The sequence below is a fragment of the Helicoverpa zea genome, chromosome 27, assembly GCF_022581195.2.
Source record: "Helicoverpa zea isolate HzStark_Cry1AcR chromosome 27, ilHelZeax1.1, whole genome shotgun sequence".
NCBI classification, from domain to species: Eukaryota; Metazoa; Arthropoda; class Insecta; order Lepidoptera; family Noctuidae; genus Helicoverpa; species Helicoverpa zea.
The window spans coordinates 624,631-645,479 of NC_061478.1; the positions used below are offsets into that span (position 1 = coordinate 624,631).

The 20,849-nt window shown below is 37.7% G+C and overlaps 1 protein-coding gene across 1 annotated transcript; it reads left to right on the forward strand.

Annotated features, from left to right (window-relative positions):
* The first annotated feature begins 971 nt into the window (after positions 1-971).
* LOC124643533 lies at positions 972-19,681 on the forward strand. The gene is made up of 17 exons (XM_047182545.1): positions 972-1,050; positions 1,924-2,737; positions 3,325-3,547; positions 3,977-4,123; positions 5,304-5,586; positions 6,303-6,392; positions 6,816-8,262; positions 8,660-8,895; positions 9,528-9,806; positions 10,217-10,349; positions 10,876-10,945; positions 11,279-11,411; positions 11,893-12,000; positions 12,476-12,622; positions 15,038-15,174; positions 18,404-18,487; positions 19,298-19,681. The coding sequence occupies exons 1-17, from the start codon at positions 972-974 to the stop codon at positions 19,679-19,681; spliced, it is 4,794 nt and encodes a 1,597-aa protein (XP_047038501.1).
* Positions 19,682-20,849: the final 1,168 nt, after the last annotated feature.

Sequence of the window (20,849 nt, forward strand, 5' to 3'; positions counted from 1 at the left end):
CGAGTGTAAAGATTTTTCACCTTGTGCTCTTTTGATTCCCTCGCTATCGCTCAGCTCAAATTGAGCCCGCGGTTAAAAAGCAACTTTGCACTCTTGTATAACAAATAACTATTAAATCTAGTCAGCATGCGAGACAACTGTCACGATGCAAATTTGGTATATGTGAACTAACTAACTATAGTAATTTATCTATAAATTAATTATTATGTAAAACGTAAAATCGTGACACTTTTGAGGGCGACTGCTATCCTCCTGTAAGTTATGCAGTCCTAGTACATGGTGGGCAGTTGCGTGGACACTCGTTAATTGGTATATTCGGAAAAAACATAACCAACTACCAAGTAAAAAAAAAAACATATTACTATATTGTAAAGCTTTTCTTGTTGACAGTACTTTTTACAAAATAAAGTACGGATGACGAATCGGGGCTAAGCAAAATAAAATATTTTATGGAATGACAAACTGAGACACGTTTTTTATGGATGCCAAATCACTAAAATGACGAATTGGTGGTGATTTCAGACTTTATAGTCCAGGCACGGTAAAGATTATGGTCCAGGTTTCCTCGAGATGTTTTCCTTCGCCTTTAATCAGTCGTTGATTGGTGTGCAACATTTTCCTAGAAAGTACATAGAAACTTTAAGAAGTTTAATTGATTCTTGAATCGAACCCACACATATTTCAGTTACTAATACTGTACGACCAATTTCTTTGAAAATGTAGCTTCTTGAAAATCACTTAGGAAAATCAACCATGAAACAATATCCCTTTTTTGTGGGTAGGTAGCGTAAAAACCATTTGACCCTGATTTCAGGTTAACCTTTATTTTCGCTTGAACTTGGCGTCAATCAAATGTGGACTTGGCCTGACTTTTACACCTCGACTGGACTTTGATACCAAGTCTTAAATAATTAACTTAGGTATGTATTTCTTATTATTCACAGAATTCCCTAGAAGAGTCAGATAGTAAGATGTCAAGTGAAATCGACTGGTCGAACGTTTTGGATTCCGACAAGAATACAGACTTTCAGAGTGCTGAAAAACTAAGAGGTATCATATGCCAAGTGATTTACTACTCTAGGGTGTTAGTGATAGAGCTTAATTTTCTTTATAGCCTTGAAGGTTTAATAACGTTAGATTTGCATGGTAACTTTTCTTTAATTAGTAATACAAGGTGTTGATTTGCATTTGTGCCATAGTTCAGGAGGAGGACATACAATACGTAAATAATCGATTGGAATTACAGTACATGGGAAATAACTAATATGCACTGCTTTTTTTGTCATTGTAATGTCGTGGTATTTCCGAAGTAATCCAATTTTATGAATGAAATTTATGAGTGATCGTAGCGTATGCTTTGTGTTTGCGCTTGTGTGAGGGTGTAGCACGGTTTTAACGCCAGTAACATACGCGCCAAGTTTAAATAAGGCTAGATGACATTTACGGAATTCCGAAAAAAAAATAAAGAAAAAAAATTACGTACCAATTTTTTTATTGATTTGGGTCGAGAATCATTAGCATAATTACCTCCTTGAATATAACACGGATGCAAATCAACAGCTTGTATTACCTACGCAATTATTTACTTAAACAATAAAAATCTACGGTAAATTCACCTTATGTAGGCGGTGGATAATTTTGTTTATGTCGCTATAAAAAACGTGCTGTGAATAAAGTATCACGGTAATTCACGGTATGTCAAATGCGCGTACTTTGAAAAAACCGTCTCGTTTATAAGAGCTTTTAAGCATACACACGCCTTTTTGTTAATATTTCGGAATATTTCTAGATTTTTTTTATATAGAAAATACCATTTCAAAACAAAATATATTAGCAATAAAAACTTGTTTTATGTGCAATCTTTCTAGATTCATCATTTGTTTCCACCTTATCATAACTATATCATCTCACTTCATCTTCCAGAATTCTACAAGAAATTAGTGCAAACAGATGCAAAAATAAAAACGCTAAAAAGACTCAGCGTGCAAAATGACCCACCGTACATAGATGACGATTTTATGGCAAAACCTCCTGAAAGGGCCAAACGGTCACTGAAAATCAATAAACACCCACCACGATATGTCATCAGGCATAGAAGATCAGTCTTCAATAAACACCATAATATTAATGAGAAAAGAAAAGCAAACGGCACAAGAATGAAGAGATTTGGCGCCGACTCTGAAGAACCAACTGGCTTTGTTATCGAAAAAAAGAAACTTATAGTACAATACAAGCCTGTAGCTAAAACGAAACTACCAGTGAAAAAGTGCTCGCACGCACCAAAAGACCAAATTTCACACACACATGAGAATCAGCTAAAACATCCGTTTTATAAAAACACACAAAGACTAGACGAGTTACTTGATAGATTTTTGAATAAGAATCTACCTGAGTTAATGACTGATCCTTTCGGTTTAGACACGCTTTTCAATAAAGATAAAGAAAATAAACTTTGTAAGCATCCTAACCCTGCGAAAAATGTTAATATTATTGGTAGAGATCAGCTGGTTGATCAGATACCAAAACCGAGGCTGAAATATAAGAAAGTGAATGTAGTTGAGGATAAGATGGGTACACAGTCGGCAGATCTGGTGAAGATGCTGAAGCCAGAAGCTTCGACACAGTATGAGAAGGCATTCTATAATCATGAAGCTGAAATGATGGGACAAGAGAAGCAGAAGATTGTGACTTCTAGTCCTAGTGATTTTGAAGTTTTGCTCAGTGTTTCGACAATTATGTAAGTATTAGTTCGATAAGTTTTCATAGACAGTTTGAAACTCGTGGCTAAGAAACAGCCGCGGTTGATCATAAGATTAAGCTAGGGACTGTCGGTCATAGGTGCAATATATCATTGTCTATGTGCAATATATCATTGTCTATGTACAATATATCATTGCGAGTTCTATCGTGTTTTGGAACGCACATTAAATTGTTGGTGTCATTTGAATATCTTTGGTTTGACGACCAATCTTATCAAGTTATATTGGATTGTCCGGGTAACTAGGTAGAGAAAGTCATATAGTTAGTCGCTACATATGGCATGCTGATACGCGGTTATATTCTAAATGTCGTGAATCGAGCACATACGTTTGCGAGTCAAAGTCAAACCATTTATTTAATCTAGGCCTTTACAAGCACTTATGAACTTCAAAATTTATAAATAGGTTTGATTCTAGTTGCTCATTCCAAAAGTAGCTTCCTACAGAGAAGAACGGGTAAGAAAGTCCATAGTGATATTGTTACGAACGTTAGTACGTAGCTTCATACCGGTTTACAAGAGGATATATTTAAAATGTAGCTTTACTAACCTAAGTTATTTTTCAGGAACCCTGATCTAAAGAAAACTGGGAAGGTTCAACCCACCCAACCGTATAGGGACAAGGAGCCCCTTATAGATAAAGTGCCGAACATCAGAAGACTGATGCAGCTTGAAACTGGTGAAGATGATGAGAATCTGGGTTACGAAGACTTTAAAGAAGTTCTGACGGATGATATGGAAGGCCATGATGATATGGATAAAGCTGGGGATAGGAGGAAGAGGATGAATGTAAGTAGAACTACTGTAGTACTTGCGAAAGTTGGGTAAGATGCAAAGTTAAGGGTCGACTTGACAAAACCGATTCATCAGTTTATTGGTTGCGTTTATGGGTACAGACACATACATACATAGTTTGTGACACATAATTGTCTACACCTTGACTTCAGAATAGTCAAAGAGTATATGACCAAGATACGCGCGTGACGGAACTCACCGTCAGTTGCACAAAGCTCCATTAAAGTTAAAGCTTCATTAAATCTATTGCTGACTCTTGCTTTGTCAACAAGATAAAAAGTGACAGCAATAGATTTAATGAAGCTTTAATGAAGCTTTGTGCAACTGACGGTCAGTCTAACTTACAACACTCCTCTTTTTGCGTAGTTGGTTAAAAAAGCGAACGATGAGTGTGTGGTTTGCAAGTTAAAATGTAGTAATTAGAATTTGCAGGACCAACCGGCAACGCCGAATGAAAAAGTGAAGTACAATCCTCCTGGAGTCCATAACCCGAATTGGAAAGGTCCGATGCCTTTGTACCCTGATGAGCTGAACTCCATGATCAGACATTCTGCTTTGAACGTTAATAAGGTAAGAACGTGTTGTTATTTACAAGGTTTATTTTCTCTGAAGGGTGAACACTATTTACTTAGTACAATATCTAATCAAAATTCAGTTATGTTTGAGAGCTCGAAACACTCAAACGCTACTTGAGTCTTTCCCCCGCACTCAGAGATATTTAATGATTACGTCACTCCTTAGTGACAGATTCTCATAGAAATTCTGCACTAAGGAACGGCTTAAGTAGGTAACCATATGCCATCTTATTATAAAACGTTGCCTCGTTAACTGCCTCGTTGGTCTAGCTGTCGCAAGTGCGGCTGCTGAGCACGAAGTCTCGGGTTCGATTCCTGAGTCGGGCCGAAATCGCTTTGTGGGTTTTAGAAGACTTTCACAAAGCAGCCCGGAGCCTGGAAGCTGGTGATTGATACACCCGTGCATCGGAGAGCACGTAAATGTCGGTCCTGCGCCTGATCTCTTTCCGGTCGTGTCGGATTGCCGTCCCATCGGGCTATGAGAGTGAAGGAATAGGGAGTGCACCTGTGTCTGCGCAAATGCTCGTGCACTATAATATGTCCTGCGTAGTTGGCTAATCTCCTTACATGAGAACAGCCGTCGTAGCCGATAATCGGCTAGGAGGACATCATCACATCATAAAACGTTGTTTAAATAAAGTACCAGCTTTTGTACCACTTTTAAATCAGCACCCTCCCGAACAAAATCAGTGGACTAAAGCTATTACTAAAACGGGTAATTTTTAAAACCACGTTTTATAATAAGGTGGTAAATGTCTCTGAGTGTGTCCATTACCCTCTATCTTTGAGCAGCACTTGAAACTAGGTTGTGACTTTTAGCCGATTCAAAATTGGGCCGTTCCAAAGCGTTTTCCAAAACGTTGATTAACAGCAAAAAGGGACTATACGATCTAGTCTTGTATCATCTATTTAGAAGAAATATTATAGATAGATAGATAAAACATTTATTCAGACAAACAAAAAGACACCACAAAGATACACAATAAGAAAAATAAAACAAAACAAGAAGTGGGTAGAAAGAGAAACATGAAATACAATCAGAGATTAACGGCGCGCTGCAGTGTCTTACGTTTGCACCGAATGGGAGTCCAGCTCACATACATAAGTACTTCATTGTACCTTTCTTGAAAATATGTGTCAGTTTCTTTGTACATGACATTTTAACTATTTCTCAGGTCGACAGCCCCCCAAAAACGCATGAAATCCAATCAGTATTCCTACAAAGGAAGGGTCGAGATTTATCCGACGTTGAATACGTAGAAGACTACTTAAAGAATAAATATGAAAGTCTAGTTGAAATGGCTCAAGCATACAGTGATTATGGCGTACTAGATGGTAAAAAAGACGCTAGGAATGAGAAAAACTCGCCATCGGAAGCAACGGCTACTGATCATAGAATCAAACTGTCGGTAGATGATGGTTCGTACAAAGCTGGTCTACTCGGGAGGCTCAAAAGAGGTAATTTCGATTTGTATACTCAGTAAATGTTAAAGAAAGGGTGAAGGTTGTGACGTATAAGGAAGTTCAGGAGTTGGCGCTAGATAGGCATAAATGGAAGGAGCTGCACCGACAAGAGCTGGGCTCTTAAATTAATGCCGGGGCTGCGGGTTGTTCGAAAGAGATACCGCGGCCCTGGTACATAAAAGGCCTATGACGGAACACGACGATTTTAGTCAGTAAGAGTCTGACACTCCCTCACCGCTGCTAACCCACAGCGGGAGGGGTCATTTGATGATTTTACGTCGATAAAAAAAAAAAAGGCTCTTAAATTAATTATGATGAATTGTTAAAGATAACGAGTTTATACATGCTAATTTATAGAAATACTAAACTGATTTTAAAAATTCTTCAACATAATAGTGGTCGTTCCTCAATCACGTTTAAGTTCTGATTTTCGCCAGCGGTTTCATCATAAAGTAGCATCCCTCGATGAGTGAGCTTTCTAAAACTGAAAGAATATTCCTAATAAAGGCCATTACCGCGTACAAGCAAACTCTTTAGCAATTTAATTACATTTTTAGAGATTATGTTTTACTATTAATCATCATCCTTTTGCCCCTATCCCAATTTTAATGTCTTCTTCTTCCATACTCTTCTATCTGTCGTCATCTCACAGCTGACATTCTTTCTAGTGTTACTATTGTTAGAATTAAAATATGCTTTTATTGGTAAAGGTAGACTCCCAAACTTACTGAGGACCACCAGTCCTGGCGTTCGTCTGCAGAGGACTGTTTTGGATGAAGAGATGGCAGACACCAGTACTCGTTTGTATCATTTTTAATCTGCATCATTAAGAGAAGAAGACTTTGTTTGTTTGGGCTGCTAAACTACTGCATCGATTTGGTAAATGTTCGCTGTTGGGAAACTACACTATTTACGGGTGACGAAAGTTAAATTTCATCCGGGTGAGAGTAGTTTCCATGGGACGCGGGTGAAACTGCGGGAAACAAAGAGATATGTACATAAAAGCTATATGATATAGGATCCTTTTCCCAAGATTTCGAAATCCATCTGTCATCACCAAGCTGTGTCATATTGTTCAAAAATTGTGGAGGAAAGGGTCCCATACAATAAACCTCAATATTATTCTTATTAACGATAGCTAATTTAGCTTTATTTCAGATCCACTTAGCTTTCTTTCAGCAGTTCTAAGACGCAATAACGTTCATCATATCTCTTGTCACCAGAGCAGACCGCAAACATTGCTAGTGCAATTTACTACACCAGCCCATACAACTCGGAAGGCATAAGATTCGAATTACGACCCACAACCAAAGCAAGAGAAGACGATGCCATGAATGTTATCAGAATGCTCTCAAAACATCTTAAAATTAAATCGAGCTCCAAATCCAATTTCAAAATACAAAACAGCAAAGATAACGCAAACGCAGCCAAACAATCCAGTTTTATACATTCTACTCTTATCTCCTCATACCCAGATATGGAACTAGTGTACAGTACGAAATCTAGCTATAAGACTACTGAATCCACAACTATGCAAGATTTTAAAAGCCCAGAGGACGACAGTGAGAGCGGTGGACTTATTTTTGCTCTCGGCAGAGGCAAGAGAAATCTGCTGTCAACTGATTTTAATGACTACCCCGATGCTAATGTCTACAGGACAGGCACTCTAGCCAATGGAAGTGCTTATGATCAATTTGTTGATAAATTTAACATGAAACAGTATATGTACAACGCGACATATGAAAATGATCTCGAACCCTACATTGAAAGAGTTACACAGAATAATATCGAGGTTTTTAGTACTGCTCATCCATTTTTAGCGAATTATAGTGAACACGAACAGATTGTAACTTCTGCGACTACAGTGAGACAGATTAGTGATGCTGATAGTAACGTTGCTAACCTTTCAGCAGCAGATACTATAATAACAATCAATAACAGTGAAATAAGACGAGATTTTTGTTCAGGCAATGGTTTTCTAGGAAAAATATTACTAACAGTAAAAAACCCTGTCATAGGAGTTGAGAATGTTGATGTCCAATTTGATTTACCTATAATAATCAACTTCAATGATGAACTAATGATGATGAATGATAATATAAATTTCCCGTTTGAACTATTTACGGAATCACCGGATTTAAGTGAGACGGAATTCGATTCATATTTCGGGACGGTACTTGATAATGTTTTGGATACTAAAAGCTATTTACCAAACATGAGAAATAGAAGAGAGAGTAAAGTTACAGCAACATTGGTGACTGTATCAAATGGTACAAAAATATCATTTGATAATCCAACAAATGTTACTGATATTGAAGACTCAACAGATACAACTACTCCAGTGATACCTGATAAAACTACGAATGTTACTGAAAAAACTACTACTAGTACAACGAATGTTACTGAAACAACTCCTAGGACTACAAGTGGTAACGAAAGTACCACAATTTGGACCACAAATGTGACTCCAAGAACTTCTCCTGACTTACCTGCAAATTCCACTGGAAAGTATTCAGTAAATTACAGTATATCGCTGAAGCCTGATAGGTCTATACGTTCAAGTGAATCAGAGAATATGACGCTAAGTGATTTCTTTTCAATGGTCTCTGATTGGTTCAAAGCTCTAGAAGGTGTTAAGTTAGAGAAACGGAAAGAGGAAAGTGAATCTCGGTTGGTATACTTTACTAACTTATACTTGAAAGTCTGCTGGTTAGGTACTCTTTTTCAATAAAACTTATTTGAATATTTTTGCTTTCAAGCTCACTTAAATGACGCTACTGCCTCTAGCAAAAATAATATATTATTATCCAAATATATGTGCTTTAAGAATTGGTATTTAGATAAACTTTACTTTAGCAAGTTGACAACCAGCTGCTAATTCATGTTTTATAATATATTCTAAGATGTCCAAATGACAGCCATCACCTGCTAATTCAACGTGTCTTCCAAAAAACACTTGTCATGACAAGTTGGTCACCCATCCACGGACCGACCGCACGTTGCTAAACCTTATAATTTATCGAGCCTTACAGCTGTTACTTACCTTTTAAACACTTATTCTTTTCAGTCCGGAACGCTCAGACATGATAATCTTTATAAATAGCTCCAATGAATCTAACTTAACAACAACAGAACCTACATATGCCGTGTACGATTCTGAAATGATTGAGAACATAGGCCATCGGTCCAGGGTTCTACTCTCCGTTGATGATGATAGCAAACAGCCGAACATAACTAGAGAAATGACCACTTTTGAACATACTAATATAACAAGCGTGAGAATATTGCCCATCGATGGTAATGGTAGGTATGTTAAACTTTTTATTTATCTGTACTTGCATAATAAAGAGGTTTTGGCGATTTGAAAAATTATTTCGTTGTTGGAAAGCAAACTCTTACCAAGTAACAATAGCCTATGTTTTGTTCCGATACGGGCAGTAGTTCCCACCGGACGTGGGTAAAACCGCGGGTGGAAGCTAGTATTAGGTATAACAAACACTAACCGTCTTACCACAAAAACTTTTTAAAGTCAGTTTAAGACTTGTCTAAAAAAATGTCAAATTATGACGTTGACATATGGTTCATTTTGGAGCCACATTTTTTTTAGACAAGTGTAAAACAGTGGTTAAAGTTTGTAGTAAGGCCATACATGTTTATTATAACAATATCAATTGCAATGCCAATTTTATTACATTGCGTGGTGAAATTTGGTATTTATTTAGTCACAGGCTTCGGAGCTCATAATAAATAAGCCTTTCTATGGTCTCACTGCATGGCACAGGCCTCTTCTCATACATCAAGGAATGACACCAGTGACTGATTAATGACGAATGCAAAAATATCTCGAGAAATCCTCTCTGTGTGAGAGGAGGCCGTAGCCCAGCAGTGGGACGATACAAAGGCTAATGATGTTGATGACTCACTTATATTTTCAGACGAACCTATGAACATAACGTCAATGGCACCAACAGCTTTATCTAACATTAAAATAAACGTAACTGCTATAACAAGCAAGGCTCCGAAAAATACCTTCCCCCAAGTTACCAAGAAAAAAGCGAATCGAAAGGCCGTCTTCAAGAGAAATGCTGAAGATAGTAATTTAATATTTTGGAATGATATTTATGATGACGAGTATGGTATACAGAATGATAAATTGGATAATTCTATCAGAGACAAGCACTCTGTGAAGGAGAATGATTTTATTAAGAGATCAGGTGAGTATAGTGCAAACAAATTTTAAGTTGTAGGTAATTTAAAGCCTACGATTAGACTTATATACTGTGACTAGTTACCCGCCCCGGCTTCGCATGGGAACAGTATTTCCCCACTATTTAGTGTATCTTATTATACACATAAACCTGCTTCCTCTTTAATCTATGCCTATTAAAAAAACGCATAAAAATCAGTTGCGTAGTTTTGAAGTTTTAAGCGTACAAAGGGACACGGGAAATAGGGATACAGGGATAGACTGCTCTGGTAGAATATGGGCCTTATAGATGAAATTAATAAATTTTGAAATGGTGGCAAAGTAGAAACATTGCGCCGATCCCAAATTATATTGAGAACAGAGCAAAAAGAAGCATGTAAACAAATAATAAAAAAGGTTTAATAATTTGTTTTGTAGGCAGATGGGTACACGACAAAATAAAGAAATTTGCTGAAAACCTAAAGATAAATCCACACACTGCTGAAGTGCCGATCCTGAGAGCTGATGAACCTGTCAAGCAGCGGATGCGAAGATCTGTGAAGCGACGTGGGTAAGAGAGTTTTGGAATAATCTTAATACTAATATAATAAACAGGAAACATTTGTTTGTTTGTATTCTTAAGGCTTACCTTCTATGCTCTACTTCTAGGAAACTACTGAACTGCCGGAATGATACATTCTTCCCGAGTAACATAGGCTATATTTTACCGATTCAGGCAGTAGTTTTCACGGGACACATAAACGAACTAGTGCATCATTAACTAGCTATTTTTCTATATCATCACCATCCCGGGAAAATCAGCGTATGATCTAGTTCTGGTTTTACACTATCTGTTTACCAGTTTTCATGCAAATCGATTCAGTATTCAGACATACAGAGAAGGTAACTTTCGCTTTTAAAATATTGGTAAATGATTATAAATTATTACGAGATGTACTACATAATGATCCTCTTTTGTACCCTTTTAAAACTGTTATTCGTCCATTGAAAGCGTTTTACATCCAAGACCTACCAATTTGGTGGTTGTGCTCTACCCAGTTCTCTTAATTTGACGAAACTATTTATTCGTTTTTCAGTATGGTCACATATCCTAGGCACATCTATGATAGACTTTATGATCATAGAAGAGAAGCCGATGAGGAAGAAGTGAGTATAGTCACCGTTCTGTTACTACAAACAGCCTAATAAAATTCTTTCGTAAGGCATTAAAATAATATCACTTTCACTTATCGTTTTGATGGAGAAATTGCTTAAGTAATTTTTTATCGATAACTTTTCAAAATAAGTAGACAGCTAATTCAGAAAAATGTATGGCGTTATAAATAGTTTGCATTTTCATATAAATTGTATACTTAGCAAGTTTTTGAAAGAAATACCAGTATTAATTTCACTAGTGCTGATAGACGCTGGATAGCCTGACCACAGTATTTTTTTAAAAAACCTTGATAAAAGTAAGTTATTGATAATCAATATTTTCAGGAAGACTACGATGTAGACCAGAAGACCATATTCACACAGTTGTCTGCCAATATGAAGAATGTTTGCAAGCAAGCAGCTAAGGCAGTTGAACAGACGAGAAACGTGCCAAATTCAAATGACAGCCCAAAAGCCGGTATTTAATTAAGTGACTAGCTTTTTAGTAAGATAGATACAGAGCCCTAGCTGGGTATATGGGTAGCTTATAGAAGGCAGCGGTCCAGCAGTAAACGTAGTTCAGCTGTGACAAAGGTATGAAGAAAACAATATAGATGTAAGAAGATATGAAGGTAAATAATAATGTACTCATGAGAGCAGGAAACTTTGTCAAAGCTGGGAATCTGGAAGTTGGTAATTGATACATCCGTGCATCGGAGAGCACGTTAATGTTGGTCCTGCGCCTGATCTGTCTCCGGTGGTGTCGGATTGTCGTCCCATCGGGCTATGAGAATGAAGGAATAGTGAGTGCACCTGTGTCCAACCAAATGCTTGTGCACTATAACATGTGCTGCGCAGATGGCTGATCTTAAATAACTGCCATGGCCAGTTAATAAGCTTGGACACAATTCTTACATACATATATGACGAAGCTATAATTTATATAATTTTCCTTGCAGGCAGAGAAGAAAATACTCAAGGATCGATAGCGTCAGCGCTGATGCAGCAGCTGGTTCGTCTGCTCACAGACTTGGTAGACTATCAGGTTCAGCAGAAGACTTGCACCAGTAAGTTGATCATCATATAGATATAATATAAAAGAAAGTCGTGTTAGTTCCACTGCTTATGATTGAAGAACGGCTGAACCAATGTCGTATACTTAACTTAAGGGAACGGATTTAACTTTTTATCTCCATCCAGGGAATAGTAGTTCTTATCCTCCGTTAAAACCGTTGGCGAAAGACAGTTAAATCATACGACGTTTAGAAAGATATTGCAGCATACCAAGGAACTGATTTTATAACCAAGAAATGTTGCTAAATCAATTGAAATGAAGTTTAATCTTCTTCTTCTTTTTAATAAATCTGTAAGTGGAAAGTGTATCATATCATGTTTTAATTTAACGCAATCCTAAATACCATTGTAAACCTTTGACATTCGTTAAGGATAGTCCTGAAAACCAATTTAACCAAGAGATCACTGAGTTTAGGAGATCAGGCAGTCATCATCATCATTAACCTAAGATTCTCTTCCTCTCTTCAGAACTACCACCAGACCTCCAAAGCTTCTTAGAATGGCTCACATACCCTAAGGACGATGTTCAGGAGCATGAACCGGACATACAGACTTTCAGGACTCCGTATCAGGAAGAAGAAATCATGGAGGAGTTGCAGGATCTTCAGAATGAAGGTTGGTTCTTCTATATGGTGATGGTATGGTGATGCTGGGGAGTGTGTTGCGCCACTTCTTCTTCCCAGCAATAACACATAGGAAGTGGTGAAGGGTGGCTGTTTTTTGCAAAGGACAATGCCAGGGTGTGGGCTCAAAGTTTGCCCAGCAGTGGGAGTAGTTTCAGCTGGTTCCATAGTGCACTCTGAACACGAAATCCAAATATTTTTGAAATCGGTCCCAGAGGTCCCGAGAAAAACCGGTTCAAATGTTCTCCATAGATAGTCACTTAACAAAGCCTGAGCCATTTGCCCAGTAGTGGGAATGGTTAGAATAGGTTCTTTACTTCACTGTTATCACGAAATCCAAATATTTTGGAAATCGGTCCCAGAAGTCCCGAGAAAAACTGGTTCTAATGTCAAACTTGAACAGTCAATTAATAAGGCCCAAGCCATTTGCCCAGTAGTGGGAATTATTAAAATAGGTTCCATAGTGCACTCTGAACACGAAATCCAAATATTTTTGAAGTCGGTCCCAGAGGTCCCGAGAAAAACCGGTTCAAATGTTCTCCATAGATAGTCACTTAACAAAGCCCAAGCCATTTGCCCAGTAGTGGGAATTATTAAAATAGGTTCCATAGTGCACTCTGAACACGAAATCCAAATATTTTGGAAATCGGTCCCAGAGGTCCCGAGAAAAACCGGTTCAAATGTTAAACTTGAACAGTCACTTTATAAAGCCCAAGCCATTTGCCCAGTAGTGGGAATGGTTAGAATAGGTTCTTTACTTCACTGTTGTCACGAAATCCAAATATTTTGGAAATCGGTCCCAGAGGTCCCGAGAAAAACCGGTTCAAATGTTAAACTTGAACAGTTACTTTATAAAGCCCAAGCCATTTGCCCAGTAGTGGGAATGGTTAGAATAGGTTCTTTACTTCACTCTTAAGACGGAATCCAAATATTTTTGAAATCGGTCCCAGAGGTTCCGAGAAAACCCGGTTCTAATGTCCAACTTGAACAGTCAGTTTATGAAGCCCAAGCCATTTGCCCAGTAGTGGGAATGGTTAAAATAGGTTTCTTACTTCACTCTTAAGACGGAATCCAAATATTTTTGAAATCGGTCCCAGAGGTCCCGAGAAAAACCAGTTCTAATGTTAGCCAGCCATTGTTAGCAAGCCATTTTAAGCAGCCACAAACCTAACAACCTCTTTTCTTGAAATAACATTCAGATAGATAGTGGTTTTACTGTTAACAGGATAAAAAAAAACAGAAATAGACGTTTAAAGGTAATTGTTGTTTCTCTTGCTTTTCAGTCTCTATCTACCACAATCAGTCCTAAGTTCGAGTAGCGTCATGCAAATCCTTAATGGCAATGGAAAAATCTTATCAAGACGAATAAAATAAGCTCAAACACGAGGTAGTAAATAGATACCGTTGAGGAGTTCCCTCGTCTCACTGTCGTCTCCATCGTCAGGTCAGGTCTTAACCTCCACAGTTTTGTGGTGTCGGAGACATATACCCGAATGACAAGTTTTTATTCGATATGTGCTTACAATTTCCGAGAGTTCCATAATGTTTTAAGGTTTCTATCACCAGACCCTGGACCCTGGAACTATTTGGAAAGTAAATCCTTTTAAACAATAAAATGATTGTTTAAATCGGTTGGTAAACGACGGAGTTATGCACGTACTTACGTAAAAAGAATACAAACGAACTGAGAAACTCCTCCATTTTTTGAAGTCGGTAAAAAAAAATCTCGTTCAATACCTCGTATTTGTCGATTAATATTATAATGCATTTCAATTAAGGTAATAAAAGTGGAATAGTTAAGAGTTCGTAAGCATATTTTTCGTAGTATTGAATAAGAGTCAAACCAGTTTTTCTCAGCACTCCTGGGATAGATTTCGAAATATTTCGGTCTGGGACCTATTATAAGCCTATGGAACATAATACACTATGCAGTTACTGTGGGCAACTCTTGAGCCCAACTTCCATACAAAGAATAGCATTGTCCTTTTTGACGTTGAAAATGTGCTGTTTTGCAGCCAAGTTTGAATAAATGGTTTTGATTTTGAATGCTAAAATTATGTAACAGTCGCGGATGTTAATGGTCTTTCAATTTTCAAACTTTTGCAATTTTGTACACAAGGGATCCACTTTTTAGGGTTCCCGTTCATCTCAAGACTTTTTGTAGGAGCCAATCGGGCCGACGACATTGTGACAAAGATCTTCAGACCGCCTTTCTTTGTGTCATGTCATGTCAGTCATGTCGATCGGTTTGGTCATGCCCTCGGTACAAATTTGACCTAAAAGAAGGTGCTGGACCTACCTGCATTATGTCATCCATATGCATTATGCATTACATCATTGTTCCCATATAACAAACGCATTTTTTGCTGTTTTTCTTTGCCAAGTGTATTATGTATCCATCTTTCAGAAAAGGTAGACCGCCTTGAAGAACCTAGACCAGCTGACAAAGCAGCATCGATGGATATCAGAACACATTACCTGGACTGTTTACACTCGGTCCAGGATCTGTTGGACTCCTACGAGGAATTGAACGATGATGAGAAGGTAACTCTTCTGTTTTCATATTTATTGGTTCATTATCATCGTCGCTATCGTCATCATCATCATTATCAACAAGTGCCGCTGAACGTACGCCAACCATGACCAGTTATTGATCTACGCACAAAAGATAATCCTGCTAAAGTACGTATAAATAAATAATAAATAAATAAATAAATAAATAATGTCGGGACACCTTCAAAGTCAAAGTCAAAGTCAAATCATTTATTTCACTTAGGCTTTCACAAGCACTTATGAACGTCAAAAAATATAAATAAAGTTGATTCTAGTTGCCCATTCCAAAAGTAGCTTCCTATGGAGAAGAACGGGCAAGAAACTCCATGGTTACTCTTTTTAAAAATAATAGGTATTACAGTTTGTATGTATTGATACATACTATAATAACATGCGAAGATCATGTAGAATCACAATAGACAAAGAATATGAGAATAAATAATAATAAAAAAAGGTTATTGAGGTACCGTACTACAGGTATGCGCCCGACCCAGTTCTCGAAAAGGACCATATCACGTTGTACTGGGATCGATCTATCATCACTGACAGGACTATTGTAGCCAATAAGCCTGATATTGTGGTGATAGATCGATCAGCGCGCCGCGCGATGATAGTCGATGTCGCCGTTCCGCATGACGAGAACCTTGTGAAAGCTGAGAAAGAGAAACAAATAAAGTATCTCGACTTAGCGCACGAGGTTGTCGCCATGTGGAGTGTCGACACGGCTGTTGTTGTGCCGATTGTCGTTACGGCCAATGGTTTAATAGCCAAGAGCCTCGACGAACACCTCAGGAGGCTCTCGTTGGGCGGCTGGATCAAGGGACTGATTCAGAAGGCAGTACTCCTTGATACGGCACGTATTGTGAGGAGGTTTCTGTCTCTGGGACCCTAACCACCGGTACCTTGGACCCTGTGCCCGATATCGGTGGCAACCTATTTTTTATATTTTTGAATGTTTTTTATTTTTATATTTAATATTTAAAAATGTAAATTATATGCTTGAAAATAAATAAATACCAAAAAAGGTTAAAATGCTACATGGTGTTCACATTTACAAATCAGTTTATATTTTTGTACAAAGTTACAAACAAACAATCAAAAGAATAACACAATCTTATAGTAAGTTCAACTCAGTCTTGCGCGCGGCCTTATGTGTGGGTAACCCTTGTTCATATGCAGTGACTTTGTGTGCGTGACAAGAGGTACAGTCGGGTACAAATACAGTTATTTAGGGGTTGTATACAGCTGTTTAAAGAAAATCGGTTATTACGTAATTTAATGTTTATTTATTTATAATGATTCTGAATCGCTACTTGAAAAATCAAATGATGAATTTTCGGATTCGCTACTCTCACCAAGGTCAATTATAAATTTTGACTCCATGTCAAAATGTCTATAGTAGGTATTCTTATTTTTTCTTTTGTACATATCGACAAGTATTACCCAAAATCCCTTCATCAATTTCACTTAAACGTTCATTTATGAGTTTCATTATTTCCGTCTTATTTTGGTCGACATTATGCGAAGCAATATATTTTTTTTAAATTCCCCACACATTTTGTTTACATTATTATACTAGATTATACGTTTTTTTACATTCTTAGTCGACACTTTTATTTATTGTCCGCGTACCCCGAGCTAGAAAATATGTAAGGAGTATTTAATTCATCTTAGATATTTCACCTCATTTATTTCTTAGATACTGTCAATTTGACATTTGAAAAAACGTATGAGAAAATAATGAAAAACTGTAAAATGTAATAATAAAAAGCTCTGAATGTTGTTTCATTTTTTGAAACGCTACCTGACTCCTTAAACATTTTCTCCGTGAAGAACTAGACATTTTCGTAAACGACTGTACCCATAACAAAAAGCGATAAGAACACGTCATGCTCGGACGACGTCACTGTCACACGAATGAAAGTTGTATATTTATAAGCCGATGCACACATAGGGCCGCGCGCAAATCTGAGTTGAACTATCTATACTAGCGGGTGTAATTTTAAATTCGCAATAATTTGATACTGTCAGTGCGTCCTATGGAGCAGGACCAGCATGTTTCCAAGCATTTTTATCTTGAATATAATCTTCTAATTTATAATAAGCGTTTTTACAAAGTGTGGCTTTTATATGAGTTTTAAACCGCATGTCATTTAGTTCCAGAATGTTGTCTGGTATTTTATTATAACATTTGACACAATATCCCATGAAAGATGTATGTACTTTAGATAGTCTAAACTGCGGGATGGCTATTTTATTTTTATTTCGAGTGTTATAATTATGTCTATCACATATTTTATCAAACAAATGTAGGTTTTTCCTAACATACATGATATTTTCATATATAAATTGGCAAGGCACGGTCATAATATTAATGTTTTTAAACAGTTCCCTAAGAGATTCACGACCACGTAAGTTGTACATAGCTCTGACAGCTCGCTTTTGTAAGATAAATATGCATTCAATGTCAGCAGCTCGTCCCCACAGCAGAATGCCGTACGACATGATGCTGTGGAAGTAACTAAAATATACCAGTCTAGCTGTTTCTACGTCCGCTAGCTGCCTCATCTTTCTAATAGCATAGGCGGCCGAGCTAAGACGACCCGCAAGAGATGTTATGTGGGGTCCCCATTGTAGTTTTTTGTCAAGAGTGATTCCCAGGAAAACTGTCTGATTTATAAATTCTAGTTTTTGACTATTGAGTATTATGTCACATTCACTACTTTTTACACACTTTCACACACGGTCGGTTAGCCCCACGCTAAGTTATTAATTAACTTGTGTTATGGGTGCTAACACAACTGATAAACTACATATAGCTACATATATACATATTTATAAATACATATTGTAACACCCAGACCACGACCAACAAGCATGCTCATCACACAAATGTCGATCGAACCGGGAATCGAACCCGGGACCTCAGATTCGGCAGTCCGGCTTGGTGACCTTTGCGCCACAGAGGTCGTCAAACGTATGAATGTTTGTTATTTACCCTCTAGCGCAAAAACTACCGAATGGATTTTGATGAAACTTAGCAGTTATATAAACTTAGTAGCTTATGTGTCGCAAAAACATTTAGGCTATTTCTTATCCGGAGGTGCGAAGTAGTGCCCTCGAAAAGAAGTTGATTCTGCGGGGAAAAGCTCCCCCTTTAGAAGTTATTTTCAGTTTGACATATTACTTACGTATCACTTTTAAATTCATCTTGTTTCAGAGTAAAATGTCGGGCGTGAAGACTTATTTAGAAAATCAAATGCAATTTCTGAACAGGCAACTTTCTGGTTACGATTTATTCACAGTAAGTACCTATTTCGGGAAACAGTCTCTCTACATATCATCATCATCAGCCTTTCTCTATCTTACTGTTCTGTTCAGGCCTCTTCGCATACAGAGAAGGAACGAGTTTAGTCACCACTTAAGAAGGGTCAATGATTTCAGACTTTAAAGTCCAGGTTTCCTCAAGATGTTTTCATTCACCTTTATCTAAGATATCTACAGAACCGATTTCAAAAATTCTTACACTGTTGGAAAGCTTCACTCTTCCCGAGTAACATAGGCTATATTTTATCCCGGTACAGGCAGTAGTTCCCACGGGACAGGGGTGGAACCGCGGGAAAACGGCTAGAACTTACATTTAGAAAAGTAAGTCTGACACCAGTCTAACCAAAGGGGTATTGGGTTGCCCGGGTAACTGGGTTGAGGGGGCCAGATAGGCAGTCGCTTCTTGTAAGACACTGGTACTCAGCTGCATCCGGTTATACTGGAAGCCGACCCCAACATAGTTGGGAAAAGGCTCGGTAGATGATGACTTACATTTAGGAAAGTGACATTGGTAGGCTTGCCCTGCGCAGCGTAGGACGTCCACCAACAAGGTGGATAGACGACCTTATAAAGGTCACCGGAAGACGCTGGATGCAGGTCGCTTCCAACAGGTATCTGTGGAGATCTAAGGGTGAGGCCTATGTTCAGCAGTGGTTGTCCTATGCCTGAGATGATGATGATGATGATAATAAGGCTTGTCCTGAAGTCAAACTTGATGGAGAGGCTGATGCTATTTTACCCACTGTTTTACTTGATTTAGCAACAGATGTCGCTATTAATACTGTAGTATTATATCCCACAGCTGTTCGAGAAGAACAACTCCCTTAGATACAAGAGGGAACTTCATACTAAGAAGGACCACTCCACAAAGCACAGACCGCGGAGAAAATTACACAAATTCATTAAGAACTTTGGCAAGAAACACACGAGGACTACAGCGAGTTATTACGATGGAATTCAGCTAACTATGAAAAGGAAGACAGTTAAAGTCTATGAAAGAATAGACTCTAGAAATCAAAATGATGGTGATCAGAAACTCTCAAAGCGTAATTTGAAAGATGTTTATTATAAGGCCGTAGCTGAAGCTAAGAAGTATGCGACAGTTAAGAATATTCATAAGAAAGATGAGATAACTCATTTTCAAACTAGCACTTCAATAGTTCATCACTAAAACTACAGATTTCAATAAGCTATCCATCTTTTGATTTTGTAACTAGAGATAGGAGTTTGACGTGACTTTTATGAAGCTGATGTTAGAATTCTATCTCTAGTAGGCAAATAAAAAGATGGATAGGGTATTGAAATCGGTTGTTAGTTATCTTGTGTATATTTTAGACTAGCTTCAGCCAGTTGTTTCACCAACTTCTAACCATGATATATGGTTTATCTAACACTGAAAGTTTTTTTCAAATCGGCCCAGCAAGTCTTGAATTTAGCGTGTTCAGATAAACCAGTAGTTCCCAAACTTATTTTTCTCGTGGACCACTTTCAAAATTTTACTGGTTTCGGTGGACCCCCTGCTGCTACATTTCTACCACATCCTTAAAGTCGCCAAAAATAAAAATTGTGTCACTTCTGAGTTCTGTTCCTATATTGCGATATGTAAAATAAAAACGAAAAATGGTACATTTTATATCACTTTATTTATTAAAAGAATAGAATTACAAGAAAAAAATATTAAGGTAATATAGGTTCAGGTCATAATTTTAATTAATGGGAAGGATGTATCTGATGGAGTGTCAGCAAACGATCAATGTTTGGCTTTATTTTTGTGAGCAATAACCGCAAATCCCCCCGCTCTGTGATGTTTAATTTGCTCCTTTTTTTGTTAAGAGGTTTGTAACGACACTAAAACTCCTTTCGACAAGGTATGACGAGGGAAAAGCTATTAAAAATTTCCTTGCGATTTCCCACAGTCCAGGATATTTTTCGGGTATTTCTGCTTGCAGCCAAAATGTTGGGTAGCCTTTTCTAAATTTCACCTTCAGCTCCTCATTAGTGCTTAGCTCGAGCAGCTCCTCTTGTAATACAACATTGGCCACTTCCGTTCCATCAAATGGATTTATGATCCATGGTGGTATATCCATCGTCAGTATATCTTCAAACCTGGTTTTGAAGTCATCATGCAGGGCACTTAAATGTTGACTGTAGGTGTGGATATCCTCATCAATACATTCTACCTTTTTTTTTTTTTTTTTTTTTTTTTTTTTTTTTTTTTTTTTTTTTTTTTTTGTTGTCGCTGGGCTAAAAATGCTATTACGCATCCCCTTCCCGTCGGGGGACGGGAGAGGGGTATGTGGGACTCCCCGGTAAAAACGTTCCCGGTATACCCACTAAAA